General features: G+C 57.3%; 1 protein-coding gene across 4 annotated transcripts in view; it reads left to right on the top strand.

Annotated features, from left to right (window-relative positions):
* The window catches only part of LOC105485231 (RAS p21 protein activator 3), a 124,104-nt gene that overhangs the window by 54,288 nt on the left and 57,146 nt on the right, over positions 1-12,670 (top strand). For all 4 annotated transcript variants that reach the window (XM_011747466.2, XM_011747467.3, XM_071080972.1 and 1 more), the window contains exon 3: positions 9,666-9,769. In XM_011747466.2, coding sequence (XP_011745768.1) covers positions 9,666-9,769 — 104 coding nt within the window. The remainder of the gene's footprint in view (positions 1-9,665; positions 9,770-12,670) is intronic.

Genomic DNA, 12,670 nt, shown 5'->3' on the forward strand with positions numbered 1-12,670 from the left:
CACTTGACCTTCCCACAGGTTGTGTGTTTGGATTCGCGTCTCCACCTCCCTACCCTTGTTACTGTCTCTGATCACAGCCGTCCTGGTGGGTCTGATTTTCTTTGTACAACGCAAGCCCCCTCCTCAATGAATTTTTCACTTTAAAGAAAAGCAGTTTGTTGTTTTTAATTGAAACGAAAGGAAGCATTCTTTCCTATGTATGTGTTCTTTTCTAAAGCAAACAAAATTAAAATCATGTAAAAAAAAAAAAAACCCACAGGAAAATTCTAAAAACTTGCACATAAATGGAATTACGAATCACCTCATCGTGGAAAATCCTGTCTCGCTGGTTGTAGGTTATAGATGTCAGGTTAGGCACAGTGGAGAGGGAGACGGGGCCTGCAGACCCCAGACGTGGTCCAGGATGGCGCCAGCCTGACCCCCCCCTTTGCTGCCCACCGTGGGATCTGAAGACCCCGCCCACCACGGCCCCTGAGCTGGCCTGACCTCGCCGTCCTCCCGCCCTACCCCTGCGCCGTGCGCTCTGTGCAGACACCTCCCCTGTTGAGTCTGAGATGGAGTTACCACCTCCAGCGCAGGTGACGGCTAAATCCCACTGCCGCCACAGTGGACAGGGCACCAGAAGCCCTCTAGAGAGAAGGCAGCCTGCCACGCTTTGTGACGAGCAGTTCGCTTAAGGATTGTGTTAGACTCTGTGGCTAGTGGAGATTTCAAGGCTCTTCCCCTCCCCTCCCCTCCCTTTCCCTCCCCTCCCCTCCCTCCCCTGCCCTTCTTCCTTTCCTCCCTCTTTCATCTTGCTCTGTTGCCCAGGCTCGAGTGCAATGGTGCAGTCTTGGTTCACTGCAACCTCCACCTCCTGGGTTCAAGCGATTCTCCTGCCTCAGCCTTCTGAGTAGCTGGGATTACAGGCGCGCGCCACCACACCCAGCTAATTTTTTTTTTTTTTTTTTGTACTTTTAGTAGAGATGGGGTTTCACCATGTTGGCCAGGATGGTCTCAATCTCTTGACCTCATGATCTGCCGCCTCAGCCTCCCACAGGGTTCCTCTTTCATAACCCATCATCCTTGAAGAGCCGTTCTCTGAGGTGGGCCTGGGCGCCTGGGGTTTTTAGAAACCTTTCCAGGCAACCATAGTTTGCAGTTCTAGGAGGAAAAACACAGAGACCTAAACAAGCCTCATGCATTGAGAGCATGTCCCCGGCCTTGGTGGGGGGTAGAGAAGGGAGAACTGAATTGGGTTTTGGTGTGGCTGTTTCTGTGGCATTCCCTCGAAATATTTGCCACTGGAAAAATGAAAAAACTCTAAGCACTTTTAAGTGAGTAATTTTTGTGCGAGGTCTCGGGAAGAAGAAACGTCTCCATGTGCAGTGCCCAGGCTCCGTCTGCCGGCTGTGGGGGTGGCAGAGCCTGGCCAGCGGCTTCCTGAGGGCCCAGCCTCCTGCTCTTCACAGGGAGCCTCAGGGAAGGCGGGGCCTCTGCCTCCCTTTCAAGCGGCTGGACTTGAGCTGACCACTGACACCACAGCAGCTCCAGGCTGGCGAGGCACAGCGCTGGGGGAACAGTTCTGCCCCGAGCTCAGGCGGGTGTGGCTCCAGCTGCCTCCTGCCCGCCGCTTGCCTCGCTGTAAGCGGAGCGGAACGGGGCGTGTCTGGTCCTGGCCCTTCGCGTCTCCACAGGCCCCTCACCTCCTGCAGGAGCCCCTCTGGCTTCCCGGCAGTCTCGGCTCTGCCAGAACTGAATTTCTGTGGTCCCTATGAGGACAACCAGGATTTGCTCGGCACTGTGGCCTCTCGGGCTGGACCGCTGCCCCCTGCCTGCAGAAAGCCCCACCTGTGGAGGCTCGGGTGACCTTCCCTTCCTGGTCTGCTGTGCCCAGGCCTGAGCAGCTCCCGGCTGCTGAGCTGAGACAGGCGATTCCTCCCTGCACGCCCACCTACCCATCCATGCATCCGTCCGTCCAGTGCCTTGCACGGGGCCTGCACATTCCCAGCCGCTGTGGTGAAATGTCTGCTCCGTACCACGTGGCCTCAGCTGCACCCTGACCCCTGACCTCAGCTCCCAGCATCCTCCTGTCCTGCCCTGCCCGGGCCACACCAGCCTCCTCCTTGCTCCTACGTCTTCACCACACACAAGCCCTGCTGCCTCGAGGCTTTGCACCTGGTGTCCCTCTGCCTGGACCCCTCCCGCTGTCTCCTCACCGTCCACGGCCTCATTCATGCGCTCACTCGTCCTCCCGCGGTCTCCTCACCGTCCACGGCCCCGTTCAAGCGCTCACTCGTCCGTAAGCCTCCCTGGCCCCGAGCGAGGCCGCAGTGCCGCCCCCGCCAGCCTTGCGCGTTGGACGTTTGTGGTTCTGTGCGCTCTTTGGCTCCCCGGGACTGGGACTTTGCTTCATTGGCTGCTGTTCCCACAGTGTGGAACGGGGACGCGCAGCTGAAACAGTCGTGGGGAGAGAGCCCCGTGGCTTCTGGGTCTGGTGAGCCACGCCTGGCCGGGGCCGAAGGCATCGAAGGTGCCCCCAGTTGCTTGCGCCTGGCGTGTGGGAGGCCCCGCCAAGTGTTTGTCTCACTGTGTAGGGCAGAGGAAGAAACCTCTGAGCCAGGCAGTGGCGTGGCCTGGGGAGGCCGCTTTGGGGGCAGAGCCACTGCCTTCCCCGGCCGAACGCCGCCTGTGCCCGCAGGCCACACTGCGAGAGGGCGGTGTCCTGAGGCTGAGAGATGAGGGAACTGGCCTCTGGCAAGGCAGCGTTGAAACGTGGACGTCCCTGGAAGATTCTGTCTTCAAACTCGTGCTCCCCCCGGCAAGGCCCGCGTGGGTACTTGTGCCGCCCCGGGTGGGCTTCAGTGGCGTCTGTCTCAGAGTCTTACATTTAGATGTGCTGTATGGTCTTCCTGGTGGAGACTGACGTCCCCTTGGCCTTGTGAAGCTCACCAGGGCCTGAATCAGGTGGGAGGAGCAGCTGCACGGGAGCCCGACGGCGGCTGCACCAGGCGGGACTGTGCTGTGACAATACAGGAGGTGTAGGTGTTGGGTTTTTTGAGACGGGGTCTCGCTCTGTCACTCAGGCTCTAGTGCAGTGGTGTGGTCACAGCTCACTGCAGCCTGGAACTCCTGGCCTCAAGCAATCCTCCACCTCCCTGCAGACGTGCGCCACCAAACCTGTCTAATTTTTAAATTTTCTGTTGAGTTGGGGTCTTGCTGTGTTGCCCAGGTTGATCTCTAACTCCCGGACTCAAGTGGCCCTTCTGCCATGGCCTCCCCCACTGCATCTGGCCTGGATGCAGGTGTTTAAAAGAGCTTAGGGAAGTTATTCGAAAAAGGCTCTGGCCTTCAACTCCCACTTCAACTCCTGATTTTGGTTCTCATTGGGGTGGATGTTCCCGAGCACTCCTGGGCTCAGGAGGAGAGCAGCTCCCCTGCGAGGGGCAGGGTCACCTGTGTCCACAGCGGCAGGGCCCGGTCCCTGGGGTCTGCGGGTCGGCATAGTCCACGGTGCCCGTGACCAGTCCTCCGAGCGGCAGGGCCTGGGAGGGGCATTGTCGGGCCGGCGAGGACAGGCGTGGGTGCTGGTCTGGGCATCAGTGGCGTTGCTCTGAGAGGGAAGGAGATGCTGTTCCAGCAAGGGTGGCGTCAGGTCTGGACCCTCAAGTGGACACTGTGTTTCGGCTCTGGAATTGGCCCGACAGGATTTTCTGCAAAACAGGAGATGGTCTCTGTGTGTCAGGTCCAGTCTGGTGGCCACAAGTCACGGGACGGTGAGCACCCGAGGAATTGAATTCTGTGGTGGGAATCCAGGTTCGGGAGAGGTCGTCAGGCAGGTGCGTAGACGATGTGAGCTGTGAGCTTCACGCCCGAGGAATCCACTCTTCCTGCTGGATGCGTGGACGGTGGTGACGGCCTTGCCCCAGCAGCAGCGTCTGGAGCTGGCCCCTGCCGGGTGCGCTGTCTCCGTGGGGCTCGTGGCATCCCGGGGGTCTTGGAGGGATGTCACTCGGGTGCCCCGTTTGCAGGTACAAACCTGCAGTTCTAGGAGCTGACTGATGCTCGCGGCCCTGGCCCCCGTCCTCATACCACCTGAGTGGCCAGGCAGGGGCTTCTCTCGGCTGGTTCTGACCTCCATGCTAAAATGAACGAATAGGACAGGAAAGTGAAGAAAACGTGCGGCAGGGGAAGTGACCTGGGAACTCACCGCCCCCCACCGACCTCCAGGACTCCAGCCTCCGAGCACCGCAGCCAGGCCCTGCCCTCTTCAGCAATTGGAAACACCCGCATCTACCCAGCGTGTGCCAGGATGGCAGCTCTCCAGCCTCCAGCCTGCAGGCCGAGCCCGCGCCTCAGGGAAGCCACTGATCTGGGTCCCCTCGTGCTGAGCGCCCCGGCCAGAGGTGCCCCTTCCAGGTCTGGGTGTGGTTGGCGGAGGTTCTGTGGGTTTAAGCTGTGGGTTCATTCTCGGAGGTTGTTAATTGCCCCCAGAAGGTGGGGAACAGCCTCCACTCTCCTCCTTGAGCTGGGGGTTTGCGTTCTTCCAGGCGTTTCTTCAGGGCTCCCAGGCGATGATGGCACAGTGGCCTTGGGCGTCAGGCTGGCTCTGTGCCATCACTGCGGGGAGGGGTTTCCTTCCTGTGGGGGCCTCCACTGTCCCTGGAATCGCCCTTCTTATTCCCTAAATAAACCATCGGTCTAAGAAGCTGAACGAACCCTCTATTCTGGCACAGGGACCGGCTCCATCTTTCCTTGAAACCCCGCAGAGCCTTCATTAAAATGAGCGCAAAGGTCTGCAGCGCTGCCGCCTCTCCGGACCCCACTGCCGTGGGATGCCTCCTCCTCTGGGCAGGCTCCCCAGCGGCCTCCTGGTCTAAATCCCTCCTCACAGGCAGCCCTGCCCGCTGCTCCGTCCGTGTGGACTTCGCATCCGGAGTCCAGCCGCTCTCCCCTGCTGGGCTCGTCCGGCTCGCGGGCATGACGCTTGGTCACGGTGGTTGGTGGCTCAGGGCTCCGTAGGTAAGGCCGGCCGGCCGCCTGCAGATGTCCTGCCTGGTTTCCTGAAAGACTTGAGGTGACTTGCAGGAAACAAAGTCAGTCATAACTTTATTAAGTTTAAAGAGTTATACGAAATAAGGGGGAAAACGTGAAAATAGGCAACTGGAGCCGGTAGAGTAAACGACATCAGAAATGTAAAACGCTCACCATCGCCTTTGCTGGAGCCCGTTGTGGCTCCAGCGTTCTCGGCTGCAAAGGTGTAAAATGGAAATGTGAGTGCGACGTTCCTCTTCTTCAGGAGGGGGGACCGCGAGGTTCCCGAGAACCAAGCTCCTCTTAGCAGGGGGGCAGAGAGGACCCCAAAGCGCTGCCTCCCTTCTGCCATTCCGGAGCAAGGTTTCCAAAGCCGTTGCTCGAGAAATTGCTGGGTGGAGGCCGGAAGAAGTCGTGCTCCCCGGGGGTAGTGCGGCAGGGCTTGGGCAGCGGGGCTGAGGCGCGGTGTCCCTGGGCGCTGCCCGTTAGAGGGGTGTTCCGTTGCTCTGCCAAGTGACTCCTCTCACTGTGACTCTGCTTGGCGGTGGGGGTTCGGGGGGGCGGGGGCTCAGGGCAGAGGCTGCTGGCTGGGCACCTGGAAGGGTCCCGTGAGGCTTCTGGTGGTGCTGACACCTGTCCATGGAAATTGAGGTATTTAAAATTCATAAATAAACCAGAAATCCATTCAATAAAAAGAGATAAAAATAGCAGAAAGAGGAAGCTACAAGAAAACACACGAACTCCGTGAAATTATCAGACTGGACGTGCCCCTTTCTAAACGTAAAAGCGGTTTATAGCAACACAGCATGGCCTGAGTCACGGCACGATCCCTGGGATAGTTTCATCAGATGTCGGAGTGCCTCGGTTTCCCACCCTGTGTATTGGGACGGTGAGGAAGTGTGCAGGGTCAAAGGCCAGGTGCACAGCGCCTGTGTGTGGGGTGTGCTCAACGCTGGCATCTTCATCTCACCAACCCTCACCACACACCGGACACGCACTGAGTATGCATTGGACACACACTGGACACGCATCGGACACGCACCGGACACGCACCGAATATGCATTGGACACGCACCGGACACGCACCGGACGTGCACCGAACATTCACCGGACACACATCAGACACGCACCGGACACACACGACACGCATTGGACACGCACTGGACACACGTTGGACACCACATCAGACATTGCAGTCCAGCCTGACCCACTTCCTCCTCCCCGCGTTCCTGCGACGCAGGCACAGGCCCACGTGGTGGGGTCCTCAGTGTCTGTGTGGGGGGTGGGGGGCTCTTGGGAAGCGTGACACCCTCTCACAGCGAGGTGGCCAGGTGAACCCCGAGCCCTGGGTTGCTCTGAAGCTGCCACAGCTTCCTGAAAAGCCAGCTGCTGGAGTGTGTGCCAGTGGAGGGCGTCCGTTCCATTCTCGGGCAGCTTGGCTGTCGGTGCCTGTGGTTCTGAGGTTCCTCCGTGGTGAATGAAGCTTGATTTACACCTTTTGGTTACGCATTTGCCGCGAGGCCAGGAGCTGTGCGTGCTCCCGCTGGGCTTCTCGCGTGAGATGCGCCACGGCCAGGACAGCCTGGGCACCTGCCATTCTGGAGCAGTAAGCGAAGCCTCCAACCCTTGTTTCTTCGGGCTCTGCCGGGAGCGAGCGGGACTGGAAACACTGAGTCCAGGCTGTGTCCGCGCATTCAGGCACCACGGCTTCGTGCCGTCGCTTCGGCCTCAGTGGCCCTGAAAGTTGCTCTGGGATGTACAGAATAGGCCGTTTTGTCGTTGTAAAAACCTCAAATGTTTTGTGAATTACTATTAATTGTTAACGCGTGTCCTGTGAGTAGCTCGTCGCCCGAGACCTTGTCGTGAATATTAAAATGCGCGTTTGGTGTCCCTGTTGGCTTTGAGGTTGACAGTGGTTTTTCCTGCCAGTGGGGACGCTGTCTGCAGAGCACCAAGCTTCTCCGGGGAGGCCGCAGGGCGCTGCCCGGGGAGTGTGCGTCCTGCCCCGAGATCCTGCAGCTGTGACTTTACACAGTGTGGGGGCGGGGTGACAACCCCTCGCCTTGTCATGAAAGCAGCGCATTGTGCGGGGCGCATCTGTGGTGCCTTTGTGTACGTGTGACCCAAGTGCTCCGGGTGCATGCCTGCACGCACAAACACGCACACATGCCTGTGGGGACACATGTACGGGCACACACGTGCACACACAAACATGTGCCTGTGGGAACACATACCCACGTGCACACATGAACACGCACACGTGCCTGTGGACACACACACCCACGGGCACACACGTGCACACACCCACACACGTGCTTGGGGGAACACACACCCACGGGCACACATGAACACGCACACGTGCCTGTGGACACACACACCCACGGGCACACACGTGCACACACCCACACACGTGCCTGTGGGAACACACCCATGGGCACACACATGCACACACCCACACACGTGCCTGTGGGCACACACCACGGGCACAGGGTGTTTCTCCCTGGGGGTCCCTGACATCAGATCTCGGCGGTGCCGAGGCAGACCCAGGAAAATCAGAGGCACTCGAGCGCCTGCGACAACGACCAGCGTGAGAATGTGTTTAAAGGAAATGTGACTTTCTAATGGGCCTTCATGAACCAGGATTCTGCTACGAGGAAGTCGGTGGAAGTCCCTGAGCATTCTGCCTTCATTGAAAGATAAAGAGATGTTTCTTTTGTGTGTAAATGGATACTGCTGTGTTTCCAAAATGCTTACAACAATGTAGGTATTTTAGGCCTCCTTTGGAAGACACAATCTTATGACACATTTTATGACAAAAAATGGTTTTTTGAGTAAACGTTACTCAGTCTCTGACCCAGTTATAAAAATTATGAAATCAGTGAAATCCAAATGAAATGCCTGTTATTAAGGCCGCTGCAGAGGGAGGGGCTGGGGCCTGGGCTCCGGGCAGCAACGCTCGCGGCCCGAGGTTTGGGCCTCTGCCTGTGCTGTATCTCCTGGTTTAATTTGCATTTTCTCAAGGGCTAATGACATGGAGCATTTTTAATACATTGTTGGTCATTTGTCTTCTTTGGTGATATGTGTGTTCAGATCTTTTGCCCCTTTTTAAATTGAATTATTTGTCATCATTTATTGAGTTATAAGAGTTCTTTATATATTCTGGATACAAGTCCTTTATCAGATAACTGACATGCTAATATTTTTTCTAGTCTGTCTTTTCACTTGTAATTTTTTACATTTTTATTATTTTTTTGAAACTGAGTTTTGCTCTTGTCACCCAGGCTGGAGTGCAGTGGTGCAATCTCGGCTCACTGCAACCTCCGCCTCCCGGGTTCAAGCGATTCTCCTGCCTTAGCCTCCCGAGTAGCTGGGAATTACAGGCACCCACCACCACGCCCTGCTAATATTTGTATTTTTAGTAGAGACGGGGTTTTGCCGTCTTGGCCAGGCTGGTCTCGAACTCCTGATCTTAGGTGATTTGTCCACCTCAGCCTCCCAAAGTGCTGGGAGTACAGGCGTGAGCCACCGCACTGGCCCTTTTCACTTTTTAAATAACGCTTTTAATGCAAAAAAGTTTTTAGTGTTTTTAATTTTGATGGAAGTCTGATTTTCCGTTTATTTTTCTTTTGGCACTTGTGCTTTGGGTGACAGATCTAAGACATCTTTGGGTGCAGGTTCATCCCCGTTTTCTTCTCAGAGGCTGGGAGCTCCAACCCTTACACCCTTACACATGGGTGCGGGGTCTGAGTTCATTTCTGCGTGTGGCTGGGGTGGGGCCTGCGCCATTGGTGACTGTGTGGACGATCACCTGGCCCAGCACCGTTGACCTTCCTTTGCTCTCTATCGGAATGGTTCCTCCTTGAATAACTTACATCTTTCCTATTTTGGACCTTAGCATAAATGTGTGTGAAAGTGGGCTTGTGTTGAGTTCTGAGTTGGTAGCTGTGCATGCACCATAGTAATCGCCAACAGGTCCGGCACAGGGAGGAACCGCACCGGCCCAGGACAGCAGGGGGGTTTGCTGAATGGCAAAGCCTGTTGGCTTCTGCTTCTTTATTGGGGTTGCAGTTATTTGAAGTCTCCCTCTGTGGGGCGGCTGCATCTCCGGGTGACTCACGCGTGGGTAGCCTGAGCCGTGCACTCTGTAAGCACAGTCAGCCGCGGGGGCCTTCCCCAGGAGTGAGGACGGCTGGGCAGTCAGGACTTTGTACTGGATCTCTGGATAAAAGGAACCGGGCAAGGCACTGGAGTGCTGTGTTTTACATTCAATCCATAAAGGGAGCCACTACCTGCCCCAAACCAGGTACCTTCAAAACATCACAGTGTCCCTGAGGCTGGACCTAGACCTGAGCACGTACCATGGAAGTCATTCAGGCAGTGACCATGGTCTCTGTAGAGGTCTCTCAGCGTCCTGGACCGCCAGGCGGCCCAGTTACAGTTCATCTGTGCAGTGCAAAGGCTGGAGGTAGAGGCTGGGACGCAGCCACAACACCCTTCACCCCACAGGGAGCTGCAGGTTCACGTCTCACACGAGCCACGCACTGCAGGGCCTTCTCATGGCACGTTTAAAACTAAGAGCACACGTGTGTGCCCCTGGGGCTGAGGCGGGGAGCGTGGCTTGTGTTCTAACTGGTGCTTTTCTTTCTCTCCAGCCCCTTTTACGGAGAAGACTTTTACTGTGAAATTCCTCGGAGCTTTCGTCACCTGTCCTTCTACATTTTCGATAGAGACGTTTTCCGGAGGGATTCCATCATAGGTAGGTGATGAATGAGCATTGACTTCCCCTTTTCCGCCTGTTCTGTGCCAGGGGAGTGTTAGCATTTCAGCCCGGAGCCTGGCGGGATGGTGCTGAGGGGTCACGGCAACCCTGGCTGTTCCTCCTGATCTGCTCTCGGGATCTGGCCTGGCGTCTGGTCCCTGCTGGAGCACCACGCCAGGCTCAGGTCAGTGAGGGCTGCCAGTCGAGGCTTCCGTGGCCCCTCAAGGCGAGAGCACAGCGTCCCCGACCCTCTTCAGACAACTTCCCAGGGCTTCTCCCCGGGGCATCCGCGGGGGGACCTTTGCGTGGACGTGGGGCCCTCCCTCCTCACCACATCCTGGCTGTCCCTGTCCTAACTTCAGTCCCCACAGTGTGGGCACGGGAAGGGCGGGTGGGGGTGGGGGCGTGTGGGCTCAGTTTCCCCCGGTTTTCTTGGAGAAAGCTCATGGGCAGCCCTGCCGGGGATCGCAGGAAGGCAGCGTCCTGTAAGTTGTGGGGCCTCTTGGCAGAGTGGACTTCAGGTTACTCAGGGAGCTCCTTGTTCCTAAATGCAGCCAGAGGACCCCATCAGGAGCGGACCTCACGCAGCAGGCGTGGGAGGCTGGGGTATCAGGCTAATTCCTGCCGAGTCGCCGGGAGAGCCAGGAAAGGAGGAGGGTCCTGCAGCACCTGAGCTCATGCCCAGGACGGGTGGCCGGGGAGCCAGTGTGTACTGGCTGCCACAGCCTGAGCCCAGACCCCGGGTGGTGCAGGCTCCTCGTCTCCCTGGCTGCCGGAATGCTGAGTGGGATAGGGCGGGAAAAGGAGTCCCCCAGGAGGACCCCAAGCTCCGCCCCAAGCAGCCTGAGGGTCCACAAGTGCAGGAGGCCAGCGAGGCCACGAGGGTGCTGTGCAGGGGGTGGGGGGCGCGTCCATCTGACGCTCACTGCTCACACTGGCTGCCCATACCGCATCATGGCCTCTCCGTCCCACGCCAGCTGCCCCCTTTCCCCAGTGCTCACCGGTGTCCCTCAGCTGTGGGCTTTCCTCATCGTCCATGTCCCTCTGTTTGTGATGTGAGCTGTGGTCCAGGATCTGTGATCTGATCCATTCCCGGTGCTTGGCACACAGAAGCGTGAGAGGCACAGCCAAAGGTCCACGTCAGAGCCTGAGTGTCCTAAAGCCCAGCCTGTCCCCACTGGACGGCCGGCAGCTAGTGCATGTCAGCACGACATTGAGGGAGAGAGAGGGCATGAGAGAAACTGGCTAGCGGGTGACTGGTAGACTCCTGTCTGCACTCTGCTGTGTCCCAGGCCTCCATGGCAAGTCCCCTGACAGAGACAAGGAGAGAGACGCCCATCCTGACCGGTCTCGCGCTCTGCCTGGCGTTGAGATGGGCTTGGCTGGGTGGCAGCTGTGACCCCAGAGGCCCTTGGGGCTGGGCAGACCCTCACCTGGCTTTGATAAGGCCTGTGCCCCCTCACCATTGCAGGGGTCAGGACCTGGACATTTTTGGGACTGTTATTCGCTGTACCCAAATGATTATTCTCGGAAACTGCTGTGCTTTTCATAGAAGTCTCCAGAGTTTGTTTAGAAAATACATGGAATGGGTCACATGGATCTCAGATCATTGACATTTGACTTCATTTTGAGCAGCAACGCTGTGCCGGGTGCTTCCGCAACGGACACCCTGGCCCTGAAATGCGATTGCAGAAGGTGTTTGTGCTCCTGAGTGCGGTGGGCACCTGGACCCCTTCAGGGTCTTGCTGTGCTGGGCCTCGTGTAGCCTTGTTGGTGAGATGGTCTTGAGGGTCCAGCATGACCCCTGCACCCCACTGCTCAGTGTCTGCCTGGGAGGCCCTCAGGTTCACGCCCATAGCTTCGAGTCGCGTTCAAGCTGTTTGGGCGCTGAGGAAGGGTTCCCTCTTCCTCTCTCCCTCTGACCAGGGCATCGGCTCCAGGGCTAGTGGCTGGCAGTTCTCCCTCCTGCCTCCGGGCGCAGCTGCTCTGCACCCCGCTCCTCAGGCACCTCCTCCTCCATCCCCACATCCTGCCATGCCCGCCTCCGGGACTGGGGCCTGCTGCAGGAGACGGCCTCTGACCCTGCAGCTGCCCTCCGTGGCCTGCCTCCCCTGCCACCCTCCTTGGTTGTGGTTCTTCTGCCTGTTGTGCTGTGTCCACTGGACGGAGCTTCCCAGAGCCCTGCATGCCTGTGTCTCGCTCCCGTGTTCTCAGCAACTGCCAGGGGCCTCCAAGGGCTTTCCCGGAAGAAAGGGAGATGTGGAATCCAGATTATTCAGCCGAGGCTAATGGTGTATCTGGCAGGGCTCAGCCTGTGCTGGGCACCACGTGTCAGGCCTCATCACCAGCTCAGTTTATGTGCGAGAATCCACAGGGACTTGATTCATTCTGGAAGGTGTATGAGACATTTTTTGAGTGATAACCCTAAGGAAAAAGAAATTTAAAAAATTTTTTGCACATTTTAGTAAGAGAAACTGATCAAGTTAGTTCCGGAGTTTTGTGCTCTGAAAATAACCAAATAAGATGTTTATTAATCGTTCTGTTGACGTCATCTGCTAGCAGTTCTTGGTGGCTTTCCGGTTATGGTGACTGGACTTAGATGTTTCACTATGGCGTTTACAGCCATGAAAATGGATGGCTGTCTGGATCTCCGGTAACGATTTATCGTTATGATGGTAATTATGTTGTTACTGGGCATGAAACACCAGGTTCTGGGGAATGCGCTTCTGGGTGGAAGTGCGCGGTGCCCACTGGCTTCCTGGCCGCGTGGTTCTCCTGGTTCTCTTGTTTCTAGCAGCTGCCCACGCCCTGAGGAAACCCCACCTGCCAGCGAGTTTCCTTGGGGCGGCCACAGCTGTGCTCAGTTGCAAGTTCAGGTCCAGGAGTGAGGGGTGCACT

The sequence above is a fragment of the Macaca nemestrina genome, chromosome 16, assembly GCF_043159975.1.
Source record: "Macaca nemestrina isolate mMacNem1 chromosome 16, mMacNem.hap1, whole genome shotgun sequence".
Taxonomy (NCBI): Eukaryota; Metazoa; Chordata; class Mammalia; order Primates; family Cercopithecidae; genus Macaca; species Macaca nemestrina.